General features: G+C 39.9%; 2 protein-coding genes across 2 annotated transcripts; one reads left to right on the top strand and one right to left on the bottom strand.

The window, feature by feature from the left end:
* Positions 1-1,511: 1,511 nt before the first annotated feature.
* Positions 1,512-15,517, bottom strand: gabarapl2 (GABA(A) receptor-associated protein like 2). The gene is made up of 4 exons (XM_084059795.1): positions 15,362-15,517; positions 14,188-14,243; positions 7,169-7,341; positions 1,512-3,361 (listed from the first exon to the last, which is right to left on the bottom strand). Exons 1-4 carry the CDS (start codon positions 15,393-15,395, stop codon positions 3,247-3,249), a joined length of 378 nt encoding a protein of 125 aa, XP_083915921.1. The 5' UTR covers positions 15,396-15,517; the 3' UTR covers positions 1,512-3,246.
* A 745-nt stretch (positions 15,518-16,262) lies between these two features.
* On the top strand, positions 16,263-24,922 carry tmem231 (transmembrane protein 231). Its single transcript, XM_084060019.1, has 7 exons — positions 16,263-16,705; positions 17,622-17,788; positions 18,273-18,401; positions 18,611-18,754; positions 19,288-19,369; positions 22,864-22,969; positions 24,479-24,922. Exons 1-7 carry the CDS (start codon positions 16,567-16,569, stop codon positions 24,639-24,641), a joined length of 930 nt encoding a protein of 309 aa, XP_083916145.1. The 5' UTR covers positions 16,263-16,566; the 3' UTR covers positions 24,642-24,922.
* The last annotated feature ends 799 nt before the right edge of the window (positions 24,923-25,721 follow it).

Here is a 25,721-nt window from a genome sequence, read left to right on the forward strand (position 1 = left end):
GAGATACAAGGTTTCTGCCCGACAGCAACTATATAGTTGTATGATGATCATATTTGTAGATGAATAGTGTGAATCAACAGCGGAAGGGGTTTTAGCCACACAACCCCCAGTGCCCCTATTCTGGGGGGCGAACATCCGGCATAAATAGCAGATCTACAACGTCTTGTGAGCTTAGATTGGCTATTTTCGGCTAAGAGATTTGGTGTAGTGGTTCAAAAAAAGAAAGAGGAGGATTATAGATCCCTGCGGGACTCCGATCATCTAAGTATATAGGGTTTAAGTGGTGTGGAGTGTTCCAAATGGAAAAATAGAATTAAATTTGGCTTATGGGTTACTTCTTCTTCTTCTACTTCTTAACGGATGCAAAAATGTCACAAATATGACATTTCTGTCCAAATCCAGACTGTTTGTGTGTCTGGATTTTCAGGCTGCTTTGCGGCCTGAAAATCGAAATGTGAAGGCGGGCTGAACATCTAGTATTACAAATAGACAGGAAACGGCATTATGCAATTTTGTAGGACCATCAGATTCTCCTTAAAACAATGGCCTGTCTATGCCGTGTTAATAAATAAAGATTTATTTTATCTTTACCTTATATCAATGCTGAGCAGCATGGCCTTAGTAATTAAGACCGTGGTGCCCTACATTGTCAATTCAATCCCATTGTAATGGCTTCCCCTCCTACTTCTTTCTTAGGAACAATATAAAAGCTTCTTTATGGGTTTGGTTGTTTTTTCAGTTTCTATTTACAAATCTATAAGCTTTCCTTTTAAGATTAGTCTTTTATTATTTTACAATGTATGTCCATCTGACACCTGAAAGGACGTTGGCACGTAACAGTGAACAATGAGTTTCAGTTTCTTGTCTTGAAAGCAGGTAAAGGATGATAGTAGAAGCTAGAGTCAGATGAGGAAGGGAGTGCCATCGATAAGAAGAATGCCTAACGGAGAAAGTGATAACCTTCTGAACAATGGCCTCTCTGTTGATAAGGCTGCCTGGTATGTGATGCTGCTCTTTCTCCTTTCAATGGGTCAAACTATTGACGTGCCAGAGGCCTTTCTCTTTTTGCTTTCTTAATCAAAATGTGCGTCACTGACATAAATTGAATAAAACATTTTGTGCTCAGTAGATTATCCAGTGCTATGTGTTCTAACTGTGTTCTGGTTGTTTGGGAATACATTTCTGATTGCGGAAGGGACTGGAAAATAGTCATGGTCATTATATGGTACTGTGTTATTTATGTGATGTTTTGTTATGGATATTGATATATCCTTCCACTTGTGAATGTAGAAGATTTGACATTTGTCATGTGACATATCCTTGCTCATGTTTCATTATAAAAAGCAACAACTTTGAATCCTTTCACATTTGCTTTTATTGGTCAGGTCATCCAGCTACCTTTCCTTTGGAAATATCTAAAATGGTTTCATTCATTTTCTTTTAAGACATAGTAAACAATTAAACAACACTGATGAAATAAAACACATAATCCTTTACAGTATATTATAGCATTCAATCAATATATTACACAAATAATACTATCAGTTGTCATTCCCATGTTGTAACAGTTTTATGGCGCAAAAAATAATCAAATGAGGCCGTTCTAGCCAACTCGTCAATCTCTGTAAACGGAGAAGGACATGGTGTGAATGTTCATTCTTCATTCTGCATTTGTGTGGTCAAAGCCTTGTAAAATTCCTGGGTAATACTAAACCTGAAGTGTTGCTCATTAGAAATGAGCAGGTACAGACAGTAGGTAAGGTGGTGGCCTCAAGGGACAGTGTATTGTTTATACATTTAGACCCGCTTTGTTTCCATCTATGGCTCTCCCTATCAATGCAGTCTTTTATTGTCATTAAAATCTTAATGAAACTATTAGCACAGGCATAAGCACCTTATCAGTACATTGTGGCTGCAATCATTATAATCAGGTATAGTATACCATAATAGTACAATGCCATAAATTAAAACATTGCCAAATCTTACTTTTTTCATTCATAGAATAATCGAGAAGCACATTTCTTTATATATATATATATATCAACGCGAAGAAATTCAAATAGATTTTTTATTATACACTAAATCAATTACTTTGATTAACCACTTAAGCCCTATTATTTTATACTTTGTCGTACAACAGTCATGCAAAAATAGTGAAAATAGCAGATCTCCAAGCTCACAACGAGTCGCAATGCATTGTGAGCTTGAAAATCTGCTGTTTTTGCATTTTTTTAAAATCGATTTGATTCAAATCGATAATGTTTTATAATCGATTAAATAAATTCGTTCGATTAACTGTTGCACCCCTAGTTAATACCACCTGTTCATTGGCTGAATCTTGTTATTCACTGCCTTGAGGGCAGGTGCGAGCTGTCTTGCTTCACATGCTTTTTTTTGTTAACTGTGCCTAAGGAATCAAATACCTACTAGAATGTAAATACATAACATGACATGATAGAAATGCATCCATAACATGAGCAACCGTTTTATAAGGTTTCTTGCACACATTTACTGAAACAGATTTGCTATGATAAAAATCAAGCTTGGCTGACAGAAATCTAGTATGATTGGATGGAGAAATGTGTAACTATTGGCGCATGTTGTGTGTTTATGCGTCTCTGTGGATTTGAGCCCAACAAAACTTTTTTCTTTCTTTTTGGTTGTTTTGCTTTTTTGGTCCAACACTGCTCTTGATAGTTGGAAAGGAGAGTTATTGACACCTGATCTGTCAAATTTCTGTGATGATTGCAGCATGAGAGCTTGATCTTCCTAAAGTAATTTGTACATGTTGCTTCCCAAAAATCTGTTCTTTTCGCTGAGCAACACGGTCGTGCGATGAAGTATAATGTAGGCTAAGTTGTTCTTCTAACCTGCCATTCGATCTTTCAAAGACCATTATTTATGGTTTGAAGATAAACTTAAAACCATAAAGAACAATAACAGCCCTCTGTAGACCCAAATAGAATTGTATAACATGTTTCCTTAGAATTTCCCCCTCCCCCAGTTGTCTAGTTAAAATGTGGTTATCAAAATATTATCTATGAGTGATTGTGCTCACATTTATCTCATGTTGGTGAATTATTTGTGTAATTCATGCTAATATGAACATACCTTTGAAAGGCCAATATTACCTGATATTGGTCCACCAATATACTGTATGTTGGGCCCTATTGTGTGTGTGTGTGAATGTGTGTGTGAAAAAGACAGAGAGAGAGAGAGACAGATAGAGAGGCATACAGTATGGCATTAACCCAGAATTGTGTCAAAGGCGTGGAGACCAAAGGTGTTCTCTCCACTGTAGGCCACGTAGAGAAAACCATCCTCATCCTTCTCCTTGTCATACAGCTGGCCCATTGTGAGACTGCAACAGATTAGAAAGCAGATGGTCAGAGATCATGTGTCTGTGTTCAAAGGCTCTTGTTAGGTGACCCCACCTTTAGAATTTGACTGATATGTAACATACACATTCATAATGAAACTGTCACTTTGGCAATTATGTAAAGCTTTTAGCTGATGTTCTTATCCAAAGTGTGAGTGAGTACAACAGTGGAATGAAATAGCATTAGATTTTCAGACCGCTACGCTGTAACAATGCTGTAGTACCCATGTGTACAATTTAGTCTTTTTTAGTGTGACTATTGTCATGGCAGACCCCTGAACAGCATTTGTGCCATGTTTGGTGTCGTGGAATTCTGGATCAATCAGCAATCGATGAGGCACATAGGAGTCGAGACACTATTCTGGGTGGTGGTGGTTATGCTTTATGTACATGATATCATGGTCAGAAGTCAGTGATGTTGCTAGGTTTTCAATGTAATGGGTCCTGGGATGCAAGGGTGGTCTTTTAGATGGGTCCCAGGGACATTTTATGGGTCCCCAATTACACGTCCCCCCCCCTATCGTTTTCTTTGATCTCCAATCTCCATATCTTCTATGCGTGTGTGACTGTGTACATTATATCCTGATGCAGTGGATCTCAACCTTTTCAGGCAGCGACCCCCCAAAATAATCATATTTTAACTGGGGACCCCCCACCCTGAGGAATTAGGAGTTGAGGCACTTAATTTAGTTTGATTCAGTTCCACAGATACATATTGTGAAAATAGCAGATCTAGATCAGTGCGACCCGTTCCTGCTTTTCAAGACCGATACCGATATATATACATATATTAAAAAATCATAAATATATTTTTTCAAATGTATATGATTCTGTAGTATTAGCACACCTTATGGTAAGAAATACTAGTAGTGGGCAACAGGTGGATTTAACATACCTTTGACCAATAGAATACATTTAATCATAGAACCTTTTAATCATTATTATTATTTTATTTTGTATTATTTATGAATGTAGAATTTATTTTTACTATTTATTGTGTAGACTGAAAACACTGGCTTACAGTGGAAGTATTGGCAAATAAAGAAATAGGAATTCAAGAAATAATGAAGACAAATACTGACAATGCCTATGAACATTGGCTTGAAGTTATTGCACATAGTCAACATGCAATAATACTATTAGGCTTGTCATTGAGAAAGGAAAATAAAGTTGTCTTTTTGAGGAGAAGTGGAACCTTATAAGTCACTTTAAGTTTAGCATGAGGGAGAGGGTCTACCCTCTTCAGGGAATTAATTGTTATGATATCTCTAAGCTACAGAAAACATCCAGTTGCCTATTAAACATACACAAGACACAGACGATAGACAACCGGTTACTTACAGCTGCCATTAATTAGTGCTTTTGTTTGCCTTTGTGGTCAAATCAGGGTCAAATGCATAGGATCAACGAGCCATCGTTAACCTGCTAATGTTACACAGCTGATTGGCAACATGCATTAATCCACCACATACATCACTCTGATCTCCAAGCAAGTGGGAGAACACTCTAAAATCGGGGATTTTACTTTGGCTGGTCAATTTAAGATGACAACAGCAACAGAGATTAGTAGTAGACCTGTATGTATGATGATCAGTTATTATTCCAGACAGTGGTCTATCCAAGACGTTTTAACACGTTTAAGAGCAGGTCCTCATGCCGTCTCTCTCTCTCTCTGTGTGTGAGTAGCGTAGACTAACAGCGAGGGGCTGTGCTGCTGCTTCTGCCACACAACGCCGTTTAACCGAGTTATACTTCTCCAGTACAACGGTGTCTAACCGGAGAGTTATACTTCTCCACCAACGGTGCCTAACCGAGAGAGTCCATGTAGATCACAGCTGACAAATATTATATATTATCGGAGCTAATCGGAGCTGCGTCCCATGGACGCACTAGAGTTGTCATGAATGCGTCCTTTCGCAATATGGTGCGTCAGCGACGCAGGACGCAGGCCTACGAGCATCTCTGTCAGAAGTACATTAACACTCATGTCAGTGGTACGGTAGTTCTGACTCGAGCACAGGGCAGAGATCATAATTATACTGTAGCTGCCTGAAGGACAAACTGAACCATAACAAGATAGGCTGTACCAAAACAATTGCTATTAGGCCTAGTGGAGACATTTAGGCTCTTACAAGCTGTCAAATATCATAATGTATTGTAGAAGTATTATAAGTGATGGTATAATATATAGGTTAGATACAAGCAGCCATATAACTTCTTCCTCAGTGCCATGTTTGGTGAGGATTGGAGGAATGGTGTGCCTAAGCCCGCGGGGGGCCCTGGCGTGTGACTATTTACATGGCCGACCGACCCCTAAACAGGGTTTGTGGCATTTTTGGTGAGGATTGGAGCAACGGTCTGCCTGTGGCCCCTGAGGGCCCCTAACATGGCCCCTGGGGTTCACACGTGGCCCCTGGGGAGACTATTGTCATGTCAGACCCCTGAACAGTGTTTGTGCCAAGTTTGGTGCTGATGTGGCCCCTGGGGCCAAATGTCTTTGGAATTCTACATAACTGCGTTCCCAAGATATTCATAACTATAGCTGTGTGTACGCACGTGTGCACACACACACACACACACACACACACACACACACACACACACACACACACACACACACACACACACACACACACACACACACACACACACACACACACACACACACACACACACACACACACACACACACACGCACACACACACACACACAGAAGCACACACACACACACACACACACACACACACACACACACAGAAGATACCAGAGTAGGCAGATACATGAGTCATGATAAGATAAGACATTCTTGAACTGAATAGTAAAAGGGAAGCGGTGGCTGTACTATATTGCCTTTCCACTCCTATTCACACTACTCCAGTGACTTGCTGGTTGTAGGGTGTATCTCCTGTCTATAGGTCTGTCTATAGTATCCTCCACCAAGACAATGACTGTCCATAGCTGATGACACTTGATCAGATGGTTATGAGACAAGTATGAGGCTATACCTCTGTGAGCATGAGTGGTATAATATGGGTGAATTATATTTTATAGTCTATAGTTTTCACAAGTAAATCAAAGCAATATCAAAACAATGTCAACATATAGTGTACAGTTTTCTATGCATTTGTATACAGTGCATAGTTGTCAACAGTTGTGAAGCACGTGGTCATTTTTGAATCAGTGTCAATGTGGGAGATAGGAGTGGCTTCATCCCGTTTCACAGGGAGATTGATTTCACAGTTTAACAATTCAAATGTCCTGTTCTTTATTTACGGAAATGAAGAGACAAAGAGGTACGCCCTTACACGTGTAAATGGAAAGGGGGTTTATCTTAGCTTTTACTGTATAAGTATAGGATACCACAATAAAAAAGAGTTTTATGTAGTCAGTTTTCCTGTTGGGGAATTGACAGTACTGAAAATGAATTCACAGGCTTGAAAAGATCCTTTACCAGTGCTGCACAAACTTTTTGTTTAGAGTAGTACGATGGTGCCTTGTTTATGTAGCATAAACTTTTCGTCTTAGATATGCTACCTGGTTGAAGTGATATTGATGTAAAAAAAAAAAAGATAAACAAAAATAAACAACCACAACTACACATTATAAAGCAGTCAGGGCCACAATTCCTGTCCAACATGTTGAGGCAGTTTTGAGTAACAATGTATTTTCAAGAGTTTGTTCCTTAAAGCCCACATTACAATGCTTTTGATCATCCCTATGCCACTTGACAAAATATGGCATGGGAATGTTTTCAGTGGAGAAATAAAGTGTGTTCCTTCCCATCTCACCTGGACTGGGGGACAGTTTTGTCCACAAAGAGGAAGATGGCTTTCTCCGATGGCAGCTGAATGCGTTTCCTGATGATCCACATGAACTGGGCCACTGTGATATCAGAGGGCACCAAGTACTTCCTCTTGTCAATGTCCACTATCTGTGAGCCAGATACCTTCTCCACTATCACCTGGCACAGGAATACAAATGTGAACATGCAGTACATGCAAGCGCACACACAAAATCACAGAGGCAACCAAAACAAACACAACTAGAAAAGTGCACTCATGGAGCCCGGCAGGGGGGATTACCCAGAGCCCGCAAACTTTGGAAGTCAGTCATAGGCAATCAGAACGGAATATGGAAAATCTGATCATCTTTCACATGACTCCAAAGATAATGTGTGCCGATTTGTGTGAGTTTTGAACAATTTTTTTTGTAGTATAGCAAAAAGTGTTTTGGAGAAAAAACAAAATGTGTAGTAGTATTGCCAAAAGTGTGTTTTGAAGAAAACACAAAATGTCGGAAAGGAATCCAGGGGAAATTTTCATTTAATTGTACGACCTATGGGTCAAGACAGGGGTCATCAACATGTACATACACGGACAAACATGTCTGTGGCAACTGGCAAGACATGTCTATGTCCGTGGCACATCAAAATATAGCCTACTGTATATATTTTCTTCATTATAATGTAGAAACATAAAAATGTGTTTGAATAACTTTGGTGACTCGTAAAGTAACATGCTCATTACATGTGTTGTAGGAGATTTTTTGTAGGCCTATTGCCACCCATTTTGGATGCTGTCAATGCACTGAATGGGACATTATCACTTTTAATCAGACTATTGCTAAAGCGAGCGAGTTGCCGTGCCGAACGTTGCGAAGTTCGCTTGAGCCGACTCAGCGCTGTCCGAGTTATGTACCGATAGGCACAGAATCGTAAATCATGTTTTACGATTCATGTTTTTTCAACCCACAGAATAACGACAAAACACCTACTGAGCCTCGAGCCCCATTCAGTGCATTGACAGCATCCGAAGCCAGTGCTATTGCACATGGTACCTGTACACACAATTGTATCAGTTGAAGACAACAAGAAAGCTAAAAGAAATGATTGCTAATAGCTGCCTCAATTCTGTGAATATAGTAAAATGTGCTTTAGTTTTTCTAGTTTTTTTTTAAGACAACGGATTCGGATTCGTGGAGTGTATGTGGTGTGGTCAGACAATGAAATAATAAAAGTCAACGGCATGCGAGGGACCACAGTGAAAAAATGGTGCAGGAAAAGAGCAAAAACAGAAGGCATGTCATCTGTTCAGATTAGGGGTCATCACCATGCAAGCTTGTGATGGACATTTCCATAAATATTGTATTTTTGCCACAGACATGCAAAACGAGTAATCAGTAATATTACCAGAATCACATAGGCCTAGACCTAAATATATAGTCATAGTGTCTACTCTATTCCACAGCACTACACATTTTTAAACAAGCCACTTATCAAGTAAATACATTTACTTATATTTGAATTATTTGGGGGGGAAGACGATCTACAAGCTCACAACACATCACAGCATGTTGTGAGCTTGTAGATCAACACTTTTCTTTTTGGCCTATAATGACATGCCCAATATTGGGATGTCAGGGTTAAAGTGGTTAGCTATACTTTCGAAAACCTGGAGACTGGTAAGTTATCCACTGTATATTGGCAGCTGGCAGTCCTGAGACAGGCATGGTCCAAGCATATTCCATGTTTGGGATTTCAATAATCGGGTCTTAGTTATCAGTACAGACAGTGCTTCCATTTTTTGTTTGTGAACTTTAATAGTTGTGGTTTCCATTAAGGTGAACAGTTACTGTAGTCTATGTTGATGAGAAAGTCTAAGGTATGCCGAATGGAACAATGGAAAATGACTGGAGAGTCAAAACATAATATGTACAGTACACGATGAGTGATTAATGAAGGACATGACAGAATAGAAAGGAATGCAGTGTCACAATAGTTTGATGCAAAGGTGCCTAACTTTGATCAGAGGTGAGGAGGTCTGATGGTGATGCTGTGGATCAAGGGTTTCCATGAATTATGATTGTGGAGTGTTATTATTGGTATTATTGGACACTTTGAAAAGCTTTCTCTCGACATAAATCAACTTTACTTGTCCAGTTCTGCCCTCCTTTGCCTCGGTGCTCTTTCTCAACAGATGACATGCCTTCTGTTTTTGCTCTTTTCCTGCACCATTTTTCACTGTGGTCACATACCGTTGACATACTTTAAAAAATAAAAATACTAGTATCCCACAAAGGATTGAACAGATGTTTTGACATTTTCAGAGAGTCTTGTTGTCCTCACATGATGCAATCATGTCCCGTACATGATTGCATCACAACATACAATACCACAAATCTACTGCAACATAATAATGAGCATGTCATCCTGACACTTTATGAGTCACCAAAATTATTCAGACACATTTTTTAAGATTCAATTGTGTATTTTAGAATATGTTTTTACATTATAATGCAGAAGTATAGGCGATATTTTTCTTTAAAAAAAAAGAAGGGTAAAAAATAGTGCCACGGACATAGACAAGTCTTGCCACGGACATGTTTGTCCATGACCATGTACGGACATGTTGATGACCCCTGGTTCAGAAGGAGCTATTTGCTACAAAGGCAAAGGAGGGCAGAATTGGACAAGTAAAGCTGGTTGTCGTTAGTTGAGCGACAGTGTTTCAAAGTGTCCAATAATGACAATAACAACTATAATAACACTCCACAATCATAATCCATGGTAACCCTCCATCCACAGCCTAGGGACCTCCTCCAACCTAAAAGTTAGCTCACCTCTGATCAAAGTTAGGTGCCTTCGCATTAAACTATTGTGACACCGCATTCAATTAAAATCCTGGAATGCCCTTTATTAGAAGGATCCCTGGCTAATAAGCCAAATATGCCTTAATACATTTTATTACATGGCTTGGTTGAATGCTCGATTCTGATTGGTCAGTCATCGGTCATTATTTCTGGATAATGACCGATGAGCTCTATAACGGACCGCTGTGTAATCAGAGACTCAGAACACCTGCTCATGTCAACCTGTGCTGCTTGGTTATATGCTTTATCCAACATGACAGCCATGTAAACAAACAAACAATGTCATTTACAACTAAACGTTGCTCTCAAGAATGTTTTTGAAAACATTTGAAGTGAGAAATAGACGATGCAATAACCGAGAAGTCATTCTATTTGGTCCACTGCGCTTCCTTGTTTATCGTGGCACAACAACGGGGGAATACCAAAACGCTCGCCCCAAAACACAGTCGCCCCGGGGCAAATCCGGCGGTATTACAGGCAAATCGGCAGTAAATAGAAATGGGGGGCGAGTGTGTTTTGGGGCGAGTTTCTTTCCATTTCGTCATTTGTTTTTGCGAGGCGAACTTGTCCGCCCAGCCCAATACTTATGGAATACTTTCATTGCCGTAAGCAAGGAAATACTTCGTTTTGTTGTTACTTTTGGGTAAATGTATTTATGTATTTATTAAGTAGCCGTGTAATAAGCGGGATAATGCATGGGGAGGTAGTCATTATTGAAATTTAAAGCCCTTCAGGGCGATTAACCACCTCGGCTGCGCCTCGGTGGTTAATCGCCCTGTCGGGCTTTAAATTTCAATAATGACTACCTCCCCATGCATTATCCCTTGCTTAAGGCATATTTGGCTCATCACTCATCATGTCTCTCAAGTTTCCTTGTTCCAGTGTTCCATTGGCATTTTATCCTTGACGTTTCCGTGAAAAGCACTTGCACATGTACTTATTACGTCTAATAAATCAAATCAAACCAAGTGTAGCTTGTAGTGTGTCTTTTTTACATTGTTACATTTGCATGCTTTGGACTTTCTCATCAACAGAGAATACCAATCACCTAAATGGAAACCACAACTAGCTATCGTACCTTGTCAAACCAAACCAAACCATAATGGTTTAGCTGGTAGAACTTGATCTCCTTCTGAAGGAGATCAAGTTCTACCAGCTAAACCATTATGGTTTAGCTGGTAGAACTTGATCTCCTTCTGTCCTTAAGGAACACTGTCTTTTGAAAAGCCAGCAATCTCTATATTAGCCATATGATGTATAATATGCACCCACTCACCTTTGCAGCTAAGAGGCCCTTTTGCGATGGAAGCACTGTTGTACTGATGAGACTCAATTATTATTATACAAAATAATTAGGATTTTTTTCTTTGGCCGTTAAGTGGCTCAGTAGTTAATGCAGACATACTATTGTTTTAAAATGTGAAACACATTGGAATAGACCCTATGACACATTAGGAGTCCATTAGTATACATTTAGGGCTAGGCCACTATGTTTTTGGTAAGATGATTATTTTGCATGTCCGTGGCAAAAATGAAATATTAAGGAAAATGTCCATCACAAGCTGCCATGGTGATGACCCCTGGTCAAGAGTTATAGGCTTTTGTGACATTTTGTGCAAAACAGGCCCGCCCTCCTGCAAACTTTGAAAGGCAATCGTAGCCTGATGGATACATCTTGATCATGTGAGATAATGTGTACCGATTTGTGTGAGTTTTGTAGGAGTAGTGGCAAAAAGTGTATTTTGAAGAAATATCTTGAAGATCTTAAACATTAACCGGCCTGTTATTATAGCTGTACCAAGAGGCAAATTGGAAAGATTTGGAGTGGAGGTTCTTCCTTGGCCTATTAGTGTGGGTGCAAAGTTTCACACCGATTGGTCCAGCACTGCCGGAGATTAGCTGCTCACAGATAGACACACACATATGGACAGATTTACAGAAGTGGAAACAAGTGAGTCAACAGCCTGTAGAAGTTCCAAGCTTCCGAATTCCCTTCTAATATTTCAGTCAGTTTCATTACAGTGGAAAGTGGATTACTGTATTCTATGAGATACTATTTGCTCAATAAACCTTTTTTATGTCATGTTCAAGGTTCAAGGTTGTGTTTTATAGTTTCATCATTTGTAGGCTACAGGTTCACAAGTCAGTGTGGGTTTAGTTTGTTAATGGGTACTAGGCAAGCCAAACCTCAATGACAATAGAGAAACAGCCTTGCTCATACTTATTTTCTTCACCCAAGGTGACCTACTGTAGCAAACGATTTAACCACCACACAGCCTACACAATGGGTGTGGTCAGTGGTCTCAGTGTCCCATTCTTTCCAGTAGTGTTCCCATTAAACAGGTGCAGAATGAAGGCCTCAGGACAGGGATAAAGTTAACAAGACATTATTATCAACACAAAAGAGCCCGGTACACAATACAAAGACGCATTTCTTAAGTGCAAGCATTTTAGCACCTACTGTTGTCCACGTGTTGAATCTGTCTCTCTCTTAAGTGAGAGGTGCCAATCTAGTTCTCGACTACCGCAAGCTCCTGCAACTGAGTGTGAAAAGTTTGTAACATAGCTGACTTTTTCTTTTTTACCAAGGTGATCAGAGCAATTTCCTTTGTTATTCAGTATGAAGCACTGTTTCAAAATCATAATCTTTTAAAACATGACTATATTATTTTCATAAACTCACCCCTTCTCAAACCGCTGGACCGAACGGCGCCAAACTTTGCATGCACACTTCCAGTAGGCCAAGAAAGATTCCATCCAAAGCTCACATAATTCCCTACAAATTATCTCTGGAGTTGTGTGATAAATATGTATCATTCAGATTTTTCATAATATCCGATGGCTATGGTTACTTTTAAAGGTTTGCGGTATTCCGTACAGTTTCCCTGTACTGCCTTCCGAAATGAGTGGAATGGATGTATTTCAGTATTTCTTACAAAAAACGCCATATATCAGGGTTCTCTGCAGGAACAAACTTCTTCTAGGTGCTACTGGAGGGGGGTGCACAATATGGACACAATTTCATATATCAATATTTGTCATGTCAAATATCTCAACAGCCATACAATATGCAATAGTATTATGGGTTAACGCTTATTTTATATTTAAGTGAAGCAACAGTGAAAACTAAACATTTTCCAAAAAAAGCATTTTACAGTGCAATAGTGGTATATTTTACTGACGTTTAGTCTCTGTGCTGACCAATTCAGTTTTGGTGGTGCTCCTAGACTGAACAGTAACCAGAACGCTCGCCCCAGAACACACTCGCCCTGATTTTGTTTGCGGACCGCTGACCCCCAGCAGTTCTTGTATTCGTTTTACTGAGGTTAACCTATTTAGACCTGAGGCCGATTCTAAAAACGCCTTCTAAATACCTACGTTTTCTGAAAAACTTCAAATATTTATTAAAAAATGTTACAAATAGGGGTTCCTGCCCAAAATGGGTTAAGGTTATGAATAAGGTTAGGTTTAGGCATAGTTTTACTGAGGTAAAGTTTAGGAATAAGTTTAGGTTTAGGCATAGTTTTACTGAGGCAACATTTAAGAGCACCTGGTGGCGACCGTTCCGAGGTTGCCGGATTTGATCCGGGGACGAGCGTATTTTGGGGCGAGCGTTCTTGCATTCGACTGAATCGCATGTTCAGGGGCCTCTACAGCGCACCTCCAAAAGCACTCTACTCATAGGGGGCTCCACAAATGCAGAACAATAAATGCTACACCCCTCAGGTCTTCAACCGACCTACACAGTCCTGGCTAGGAAATCCAGCCTGACGGAGATATGTGCTTCACGGAGCAGCCTTTACTATGTTTAGAGTGAATCAGTACCGGGGACATATAACACAATGTGTGTGTTCGACACTGATAAACCAAAGATAATCCTTTAACCAGGACTGTGGATGCATTTTGATGAGAAGATGATGCTTTGTTTAAGCAAGTAGTGTATACCTTTTGATATGTTACCCTGCTTGACGTGATATAGATGTAAACCAAACTGCACATATAAACCACACAAGGCCATAATACCCACTAAACTACTGAAGTAAAATGGGTAACAGTCTTTTCATAATACTTTTGTTCATCATGATACTTTCCTTTTCCTTTCCCTCCCTCCCTCCCTCATTCACTCCATCATTGCTATCCCCACTACCCTCTTACTCACTGGTACTCTGTCAGGGTATTTGTTGCGTATTTTGGCTGACTCCACACATCTGTGTTCTGTGGGAGAGACAGGGAACAAACAGGAAGTCAGAGATTAAACGGATGAGCAGGGACTCTTGGGAGTCTCAGCTGAGGTGTTAATGCAAATAAGCCAAGCATAAGACACAGTAGTGATTTATTTACAGGATCAAACACTGCATAAAAGGTAGACACAGCAACATCTTTCTGAATCGGGGATAGAACCACATGCCTCATACCAGGATAACAACAAAAGCAAATTAACTTTACACTTAATTCACCAAAAGACTGTAGCCTAGTCGAATCAGACTATCTGGTATCTGTCATTCTTGTGAGATACAATAGACAGTAGCCTAGTCGAATCAGACTATCTGGTATCTGTCATTCTTGTGAGATACTTTTTGTCTACTGATTCTAAACTAAAGGCCTACATTGTTGGATAAAAACTATTGAATTGGATCAGTGCTCTTTTCAGGTGATCAGCAATAGTAAACGTTGCAGTGATTAATTTCTTTCCCCCTATACATCAACTTTATAAGCAGGATCAGATTCACTGTAGGCAGACTGACTAAAGGCCTTTGGGGCATGGCGTAAGGTGTGGTAAATCCATTAATGTTCAAGATGCCCTCTCATTACCCTAGATACAAAGCCTACTTTTGGTAGTATCTCTGCAGAATTAACAACAGCCAAGTTTGGAAAGGGAATATATAGATAGATATAGATTTGGTGTTGCTTTAGGTTGACTTAGTTTACTATCAAGATATACCAAATTATAGCAACAACACCAGGCCTATAATAAGAACAAACATTCTCTTTTAGCTTATATTGCAAGGCAATCATGATCACAACACTACATGAGGCAGCAAGCAAATTTATTAAATTATGATCTGTCAGGGGCCAGGGCTGCACTACAACGACCTCCCATTATCTGAGGAGATAAAATTGTAAGTTACAGCGAGAGCATCATAGCATTTGTAGCCATCCTGAATGGATAACAGGTTGTGCTGTCTAAGATTCAAATTGGCATGCAATTCTGCACCATCAAGTCAAGGATGACATTGCAAACTCGAAACAGGAAGTAAAGGAAACTATAACTAAACGAATGATGCATGACAGTATCATCAGCACGTTTCATAACAATCATAAAATCCCTTTACCGAGGGAATGATCCTCTTTAAACATCCATTTCATTTTTGCTGGATCCTCACACTCGAGGCGTGATGCTATGCTGTCAGAATGTAAAGTAAAGCAGGTCAGTGTTCGATGAAATTGAGCAGCGATCCAGATAAAGAGAAGATCAAAACAAAACGTCAACAATTCCTATCATCAACCAGAAGCTTCCAACGTCCTGTCTGTCTAGCAGTGGGAGGTGATGTCATGGCTGGTCAGACCATCATGAACTGTGTTGCCATATTTTGTGAGAGAAATAAGCAACCAGGTCTATGAAAACAAGCCCAAAAGAAGGCCACGCGATGCGACGCGTTGTGAGCTTACGTAGATCTGCTACTTTCAAAGAAATCTTGAATAAAAGGATTTTTTTATTTTTTTATAACCAATGTGGTTGTATGGGGGGGGGGGGGTCCTGACTCCCTGCCATAACATTTTTTCAGATGGGGGTGAAGAGACAAATACATATTAATTTGGGGGTCTTTGACATGAAAATGTTTGAGAATCGCTGGTTTAAACAACCCCAAAAAGAGCAACTACACACTTTAGAAACAAGCCCAAAAAAAACACAACCCGCAACTATACCAATATTTACAAGCAACTTTATAGAAAAACAAGCCCAAAGTCGCTTATAATAAGCAGACCTGGCAACGCTGCATGCAGGGGGAGAGGAGAGAGAGAGAGCGACTGTCGTTCGATTTGCTCCGGTTGCTAAGCGACGCCGGTGGCGGCCATGGTAACCGTAGACGCTATATCCCCAAATACATACTTCGGCGCACAACGGTGTCGCGCGTCGAAAATAGCCGATCTACAAGACCGTATGGCTCGGCGTCCCTCATACCATGTGGGCTTGTAGATCGGCAATTTTCTGCACAGGAAGAACCCCAGAACATGGCGCGGCTTAGTGAAGAAACTCACTAGCAAAGCGGCGACACGTTTCCATGGTGAACCGTCTAAAATGAGCACTAAAAGCTTTCGGGAGTAGATAAATGGCCATTAGTTCGTCAAGAGTTAATTTGTTTTTGTTTTTGCCGGTCCTTTGTGGTCTAGTGTGAACAGTGAACTGTCTAGTCGCCAGGAGTTAGCATCCATGCTAGCTTGACTGGTGAACAGCAGTGCTCGCAGCTAAAGCTGATTCTGTTTGGAAAAACGATTTTTTTTATTTTTTTTTTACCCATCGTCTGTTTCGTTTGTTATGGCTTTCTATGAAGTCTACTCTCACCCGGCTTTGATTCGGTACAAAAGCAGCGTCTGCACCAAAGCCAGTCTGTTTGTCACTGTGGTGTTGTGCCTCACATACATCCCTCCTCTCTTGGTGGCTTATAGGAGCCAAGGTACATGTACTGAATTGTTGATAATTTGGTTGCTGCTGCTGCTGATGGTGTTGTTGCTGTTGAATAAATAAGCTAAGACTATATAGTCTGACAAATGACAATAACCTTGTAGTGTGTTAGAAGTATAAATAACGCCAACAGCCAGGGTGGAAAAGTATAGTTTAGAAAGTATAATTTGATTTTAGTAATTTCCAGGTTTGGATAAGTATGGGAAAAAAGAAAAGAGAGAAAACAATATTTGTTTTTAGACTTCTAGAGTCCCTATTCTGTTTTATAAAATGTAAAATTCAGAAAAAGATTGTTGACAGTGATTTTATTTATAAATAGTGTTTACAAGTATGTTTTATGTTTTGGCTGTTTCACTACAGCCAATGAAGCAGTCAATGGACTTGAGTTCTCTTTCTAGTTCACTGGTGAATTGTTGGTTGGTTGAAGGTATACATTTACTTGAATTTACATGACAAAAACTCAATAGCATTCATTTCTCTATTTTAGCGTTGCCTGGGCTTCACTTTCAACATAGCATCCTTATTTTGGCCATGTTATTATACAAAACTGTTCAACTGAGCTTGTAGATTGGCTGGCATAGCCAACATAGTCAGATTATAATGTTAACCGTTGGATTTTTAAAACATTTGTTTACATAATAAACATCTAGCTATTTGTACTCAGATGTCAAATATGGTCTGAAAAATGTACTGAGAATTTTGGAAATTTGAGTCAGGAAAAGTATGGAATTTTAAAATGTGTAGGACTAGGAGCCCTGTACTTTTGATTGAATACTTTATTAGTTAGAAATGTAAACAGCACAGAGGTACAGTAAGACATTTAGGCTAAAAGGATAACACAAAAAAGTCCTGGGGATAATAGAGAGCTAGAGAATTACAGATAACTCATTAAAGCTGCTTTGTTTTAGGTTTCTGGATCAAGAGGAGTACTTATGAAGAACAGCCAGTTGTAAAGTTTCAATACCAGAGTCTCCTTGTCGCAGCAACTAGCATCAAGGGAGACTATGTTGCCTGGAGCACCTTTCCGCATTTTAACAACATGCAAGGAGCCAACCTCCGGATCCCTTCCATCTCCGTAAGAAAGGATTCTATTACTTTGGCCTGAAATTCACACCACTGCAGTTTCAGAGCCTCAATGGCTTCAAGGGTTGCATAACTGTTGAGGTCCTCGTGGCAAATAGATCACTCTTTCTTTGGATGCAACACTTGCTTGCTACAGATCAGAACAGACAGGTGGTGATGGCTTGGCCTCAGCTAGTCACTTTAATTCAGTGGCTCTCAAACTTTTTCATGTCAAGGACCCCCGAATTAATATGTATATGGCCACGGACCCCCATCTAAAAAGATTTTGTGCCAGGAACCCCCCACACAAAATATGTGTTTAAATGTTTTTTAGAATGAATATTTCTCCACATATAGACTTGCGTGAGAAACTTGTAACAACCTTGCAACTTGTTTTGTTTTCTTGATGGACTTCTCAAAGTATATCATGTTTAAATACATGTAGCCTACTTGTATGTTTGTGCTTTGTTTTGTGCGCAATTGTGTCATTTATTTAGGTGAGAGAGGAAGACCAGAACCAGGATGGAAAGTTGGACCGTCTGGTCTTTCGACTGCAGCTTCCTTTGAAACCAGAGGAGCAGGTGTACAGTGTCCAACTGCTACTCACCTTTTCCTACCAGCTCTTTGTACGTGGTCTCTCTTACTTTGACCTTTGACCTGCAAAGGTTTCTTGCAATTGCTTTTGTTTTCATAATTTGTATTTCTATTTTTTTCTTTTGAAAAGAGGGCTTAAGTCCTTAACCTAAAGGAACAACATTTGGATCCTGATTGTTCTTTGACATGGTCAGTTCATAAGTCAACAGTAAGTAAAATAATCCTATGTGTGTTTCAATAGAGAATGTCCACAGTGGTGATGCAGACTTTGGCCTATGTTCAGCACTCTTCCTCTGTCCCTGGGGCTCAGCTGTTCATCAGTGGAGATTTGAGACTGCAGCAGAGGACGCCTCTGCCTCATCGAGGGCTGTACAATGTTTACAATGTGAGATGATCCCACCATATTGTTGTTTTTCATGTTTCACGTGTTTATTGAATCCCTCCATTTTATATTTTCCACAACTTATACACAATATCACATTTTAACTGTGGCAAAACCATGATGAATGCTCTTATCTATCTACTAATTTGTTCACACGCGCATGAATGCATGTGTGTGCACCTGTGCGCACACATGACGTGACTTTGCATGACGTGACTTTTAATAGTACACAGCCAAACCAGTTTCACTATTTACTTACTGTCGCACTGAACTAGCTGTCATAGAGTGGAGATGTCTCGTTTATATATGAATATTTACTTGAGACTTAGAGCCGTAGACTATGATTTCGCCCCTGTCCGTCCGTCCATGTGTGTCCCCGTCTGTGAACAGCTAATCTCCGGCACCGTAGAGTCTACGGTGCCGGGTTGTCTACGGCGTAGACAACCCGGCCTGGTGGAGACTTGTGCTCCAAGGAGTGCCCTTTTCGGGTTTGTTATGAATTGTTCTCTGCAAAACATCTGTTCTTTGTGGTCAAGGTTTCTGTGATTGATGGTTCCAGCCCCTTCGCAAGTGCATATGATCTTGTCAACATAATTGGAGCATATCAGGATAGAAACTGTGAGTTGTTATGGTTTATTCATTATTACTGTGTGTACAGTATGTCCTTTGAGTGAAACTGAGCAGGGGTCATCAACATGTCCGCACATGGACAAACGTGTCCGTGGCAAGACTTGTCCATGTCCGTGGCACATTTTGTATTTTGGTTATAATGTGTACATAATCTATCCTAAATATTCTCACTAATTTTTTTAAAGAATTTGTTGAATGATTTTGGTGACTCGTAAAGTGTCGGGATGACATTCTCATTAATATGTCGTGTTGGTACCAAGCCCCCAGAGCCACGGTAGAACAGTGAAGCGTCCGTCGCCTGGTGGTCAAATCTGAGAATACAATACTTCCGCATTTAAAACGCCACTGCACATGCTTCTACTGTTTGAAACCCTAGTGCGCCTGCTCAGTGCTCAAGTAGAGGTACTTCCGGGCAGGCACGCCGGAAGGGGTTAAATAGTGGGGGGGGCAGTGATGACGTCATAGCGGGGGCGTGGCCAAGTGGCGACGTCATGACTCCTCCCCCCCCCACCCACTGCGTCGTGGGCATGTACGCGCGCGAAGCGTGCACAATTTTTTTTGCTTAATTAATTCATAAATTACCATAAAACAACATTAACAACACTCTACCCATCCTTCAGTGTGTCCCATCCTCAAATGTTTTACTTAAGTAAAAGTATCAATGCAATGTAGAATTAAAAAATGTAGAGTACTTTTACACTACATAGACAAATATTGTACTTTTACTCCACTACAATTATTTGATAACTTTATTTGTAGTTACTTTGTAGATTTTGATTATTATTACAAAACCACTTATACAGTATATATACTTTGGCAATTTGAAAATAGCAGATTTGCGACGCGTTGTGAGCTTGTAGATCTGCTATTTTCAAAGAATTTTATTACATTTTACACATTTGAAAACTTGTGAAATGGGACCTTCTGCATAATGAGTGCAAACAATGAGTACCAAACTGCACTTTTACGTTTGGTACTTTAAATACATTTTGATACCAATACTTTTCTACTTTTACTCAAGTACATTTTAAATACCTTACTTTTACTTGTAACAGAGTATTTTTACATCGCAGAATTGATACTTTTGTTTAAGTAAAAAATGTGAGTACTTTTTCCACCACTGGTATTCAGTGCATGCAGTGAGTGACTGTTAGTGCAGGACGAGGGAGTCGAGGGACACAGCATAGCGACTAGTGATGAGCGGGTCGACCCGTAACCCGCGGGTCAACCCGCGGCGCGGGTGGGTCGAGTCAGAATTATGCGGGCTGTGGGTGAGCGGGTCAGCCGCTCTCACACGCAAAAAAAATAAAAATAATCACATGCTCTTGTTTTGTTTGAATATACTTGGGGATTATTTTCTAACCATGATTTTACAGAATTAAAAAAAAATCGCCGGTCGCGGATCGCGTTGAGCCATAGATTTATATATGGGTTCACGGGGCGGGTTGAGGCAGGTTGGGTTCCGTCTCGGGGCGGGGCGGTGCGGGTCATGAAAAAACCCGACCCGCTCATCACTAATAGCGACCCTTCATTTCAATAAGGGCAGACGGCAAAGCCAAAACTTGCAGAACATGTTTAGCACAGCCACAGAGATCACGACTTGTTTATTAGAGGCAATTAGCATGTCTGGCTGGGGCCGCTTGACAATGGGAACGGTGGGGTGGGCGGAGGCAAAAAAAAAAGAAGATTTAAAAAAAAAAATGTTTTAATATATATATATTAAAAAGAAGTGGATAGCTGAAAAGTGGGGGGACATTAAGGACCGTGTGACCCCCCTTCCGGGTGCTTCAAACGCCAGTGAGCAACTTTCATTGTAATGAATAGCTGGGGCGGGGTAGTCCGCCCTCTAGATATATTATAATTCTATAGTTGCTACCCGTACATGATTGCATCAGGTGAGGATGCAAGACAAGACAGACAGCTAGAAGTAATGTTTGCTAATAGCTTCCTTAATGTTTTCATTGTTCCTCTGGCTTAATTTACATCACACCACCTACACATGGTCTAAGACTTTCTCATCAACATCAAATACTTGTTCACCTTCGGAAACCACAACCCTTGAAACTAACAAATGAGTGGAGCAGTGTGAATTAACGCAGGATTGACCCTGGCAGCATATCAATGGTACAGGTGTATTATCTGTTTATTAAGCTACTATCTTTCAACCACAACTAACGAGACAAGACATCAGTTGAATGAGTTTGGGGACAGACGTCATCATGAGTTAAAAGACATACTGTAGTATACAACAAATATTTTTTGATGGGAAAATGAATTGCAACAACTATGCAGTGATAGTGAAGAAAGGGAACTTGCAAAGACACTTTCTGACAAACCACAAATCATTTGACTAGACCTTTCCAGCAGGCAGAACTGAAGGAACTGAAATCCATATGTATTTGTGTACCATACATGGAACTGGATAGAGCTCTCTCATCATCCACAGTGATGGTGAAGGAAGAGAACTTGGAAAGATGGAAAGACACTTGCGGACAAACCACACCTCATTTGACTAGATAATTCCTGAGAAAAAAAAAAGAACTGAGAAAAATACAATTCCAGCAGACAGGGAACTGAGAAAAATAAATAAACGAAGGAACTGAAATTTCAACCATTTTGCCATATACAAATATCATAAATAATTTGTTTGTTATTCTTTGATGTGCATTACACTTTTTTCACAATTATACATATTAAACTATTGACTTATTTTACTCTTTGCATTATTTGAATTAGGGGTCTAAATAAGATGAAAAGGCAGTGGCTAAATAGATCTCATGCCCATAATGAGACTGTTGGGGCCCAGAGCGGGCCCTTCTGTTCCAGATGTCTGTGACAAAAATAAAATATTGATCAAAATGTCCTTCACAAGCAAGCATGGTGATGACCCCTGAAACTGAGTGAATGAACATAGTGAACACAATGCCATAGGATGAGTCGTTATGGCCTTCAAACAAGTAAGCAATACTCTTTTTAAAGATTAGTGTCATAACATTTTACAAACAGGCATAGATAGACACAAACAAGACAATATATAAACATATAACATAAGAGAAGTAGAAAATACCCTGTCTCTCAGTTCTCACCAAGGGCTGGGCAATATAATATTCTTATTTACTCAAGATAAATAAAGAAACATTGAACCTTGATATTATATACAGTAGACATTGCGATGAGACTATATTGTCTGGGATTTTGTTATATTGTGATAATGGCATAGTGTAAGTTGTCTTTTCCTGCCCGAGTTTAAGGCCTATTTTATCATTTCAAGATTTTTCAAGGACAGCTCAAATAGAATAGCTGATCTACATCTTAACAATGCGCCGCTTTTTGAGCTTGTGGATCTGCTATTTTCATATTATCATGACAATACGATATTATTGTCACAATACCAATATCGAGGCATTTGGTCCAAAAAGGTATTAGATTTGGTCCATATTGCCCAGCTCTATTCTCACCTCTTTCTCCTCTCCCTCCCACAGTGACCACGGTGCTGTCCTGTCCAGGTCCAGTGTGGACTGTGGGAAGAGCTGCTGGTGCTCCCTTCCAGCTCAACGCAGACATCCGCTACCCTATGGAAGTGATTAGATATCCTTTAATAGACGTGCGTGCGTGCGTGTGTAAAAGTTGTTTGTGTGTCATCACTTGCTGCATCAGTCAAGGCCAGTCCACACCAATGCAACTCCTTGCAACAAAACCGTTTTAGACCGTTGCAGCGGTCTGGACTGACAAGTTGTAGACCGGTGCCATTTGGGGATAATAGTTGCAAGTTGTTTCAAGCAGGGGTCATCAACATGTCCGTACATGGACAAACATGGCAAGACTTGCCTATGTCCGTGGCACTTGTTTTCTTTTTCTTTATATACGAAAAATATTGTCTTTAATTTATTTTCTTTTTTTAATATTCACATTTCTATGATGTTATTATATCCTAGGATGAATGGTACAGTAGAAAAATTTCACAACTCCATCCCGGGTCCACCACAGCTAAAAACGCGTGCCAATAGGCCTTGTGCTAGATATATATTTTGATGTGTTTTTTTTTTTTTTTTTTATGAGATCTTACATTCATAGTGACAGAACACTATGCAATGTGATTGTCATGAATGCGCCCCACCGGAAGTCTCGCTAGACGAGATTGAAATCTCGAGATTGAAATCTCGTCTAGCAAGACTTCCGGTGTAGTGAAGGGAATACAGCTATACTGAATTTGGGGGTGCTGATTGCTATTGTTCACTTGGTTCATGTCGGTGTTTCGGCCAGAACACCACTTTAGGGGCCCTCATTCCAGATATTAAAGAATAGGACAGAGAGAGGCTTGCTGCTGGGTTTTCTCCTTTTTACTTTCTCCTTTTGCAGTTGTACAGGCATGTAGTAACAGTTCAACAATGCAAGTGTGTATGTGGTTTTGTGGTCATTGACGCACACAACACACTCTAGTTAGGAGCAGGCTCAAACTAACTGAAGTAACATCTTAAAGACGACTGAATACTCTGTATTGACGTCAGGAATGTCTCTGAGAATGTCCGTAGCGTCTAGAACTTTCTCACTGAAATCGCGCGTAATCGCGGTAAACTCTCGCGGGATTTGACCCGCTGTTCAGAATAAAGGCACTTGGATAGTTTTAGCTTGGCAATCAGTGTTCACAGTCAGACCTCTATAAGTGCAATATCAGAATGCCAACGAAATAATACATATAATTAAATGCTTAAACCTATAAGTTGGGGGCCTTTTCTACATCCGGTGTGCTATCAAATTATGCGATCTAGCACAAGGTGGCGCGCGTTTGTAGCTGTGGCGGACCCGGGATGGAGTTATGAAATGTTTCTACTGAACCATTCATCCTAGGATATCATAACATCGTAGAAAAGGTAAGAAAACCGTGGTCCAAAATTCCCCTTTAAACATGTGTTTGAATAATGTTGGTAACTCGTAAAGTGTCGGGATGACATGCTCATTAATATGTTATATTATATTAATAGGTTAGATTTGTAGTATTGTACGTGATACCTGTACCATTTTAACACTCAAAGTGCCTCCTGATCCACCGTGTTAATATTCAACCCCACAGTGTTGGCCTTAACCATTACCCTCCACCTATAGACCTGGGTTCTGGGAGACCATCAAGTTTGCTTGGATCCAGTATGTCAGTGTCCTGCTCATCTTCCTCTGGGTTTTCAACCGCATTCAGATTTTTGTCTTTCAGAACCAGGTTGTACCCACTATATCCATCCCACTGGTGAAGCCTCATCTCCAGTGATGTGGCGGAGTTGGTTCGACTCCCTTGTATACACAAAAGCACTGCAGTACAATACTGTATAACACACATTAAGGCTGGGCAATATATCGATATGATATCAATATTGTTATATGAGACTTGACATCGTCTGGGATTTTGAATAGATTTTGAATCTCAGTACAGGGTGCTTTGTCATAGTCATAGGGGGAAGAGTGATTACATGAAACAAACGAGAGTGCTCAAAGTTTAGTTTTTCGTCAGTGGTGGAAACTCCATTATTTAAGGAAGAATAGTTTTTTTGTACTGTACATAGCTTTAGGATGAATAATTAATTAATTAACTTTGATGAATAAATGTTTATACATTTGTAGATTTTGTATGTCATCTTTTAGTTTCTGTCAGTTTCCATTAATAGGTTTCAGTTTACAGACAGCAGGATTGTAGTACATGTTGAGGTAAATTACACATAATAATTATAATAATATGGTCCCACTCCTTTGGGGAATTTCTGTCACAATACATAAAATGTGTCCATTCAACCCATTGTAAATATTAGGAGCAGTGGCCAAGTGCCATTAATACAGTGCCCCGGCAGTTAGGGGTTAAGTTTCTTGCTCAGGGACATTTCGACACATTGACCGGAACTGGGGGACAAACTGGGGACCTGTTTCCCAGGCGACCTCTCTTTACCCATTCAGCTATGCCTGACCAATGCCCATATTCAGCTATGGCCGCCCATGCGTATATAGTATACATGCTCATTTACCTTGTTAATATGTGACTGATTGCAAAAACTACTTAGAACCACGTGTACTCTGGTTAAACAATAGAACTCCTCAAATTCAGAAACTGGTTGGCAGATATTGTTCAGTATTTAAGAAAAACAAACATGACAGGTGCGTAGGTGTTTTTGACTACTGTGTGGGAATTATTTGTTTCTGATTTGAAAAGAAAAATATTGCAGGTCAACATTAGCAACCTACTTTATATATTGTGGACATAAGAGTGGTTTTGATGACATTTTGGCATCCAGCTATTAGGCAAATAGATGACAATATTTTTGAGATGGAGTTGCTCAATGCTCATATTGCATTGATATTC

This window comes from Gymnoscopelus microlampas, assembly GCF_963454915.1.
Source record: "Gymnoscopelus microlampas genome assembly, chromosome: 6".
Classification (NCBI taxonomy): domain Eukaryota; kingdom Metazoa; phylum Chordata; class Actinopteri; order Myctophiformes; family Myctophidae; genus Gymnoscopelus; species Gymnoscopelus microlampas.

What these genes read in the sequence shown, in the direction of transcription:
- tmem231 (XM_084060019.1), top strand. Translation starts at nt 16,567, where the DNA reads ATGGCTTTCTATGAAGTCTACTCTCACCCGGCTTTGATTCGGTACAAA. An exon ending in TCCGGATCCCTTCCATCTCC is followed by an intron (nt 17,789 to 18,272) that starts GTAAGAAAGGAT and finishes TCATTTATTTAG; the next exon opens with GTGAGAGAGGAAGACCAGAA. An exon ending in TACCCTATGGAAGTGATTAG is followed by an intron (nt 22,970 to 24,478) that starts ATATCCTTTAAT and finishes ATTACCCTCCAC; the next exon opens with CTATAGACCTGGGTTCTGGG.
- gabarapl2 (XM_084059795.1), bottom strand. Translation starts at nt 15,395, where the DNA reads ATGAAATGGATGTTTAAAGAGGATCATTCCCTCG. An exon ending in TAAAGAGGATCATTCCCTCG is followed by an intron (nt 14,244 to 15,361) that starts GTAAAGGGATTT and finishes TCTCTCCCACAG; the next exon opens with AACACAGATGTGTGGAGTCA. An exon ending in AATACCCTGACAGAGTACCA is followed by an intron (nt 7,342 to 14,187) that starts GTGAGTAAGAGG and finishes TTCCTGTGCCAG; the next exon opens with GTGATAGTGGAGAAGGTATC.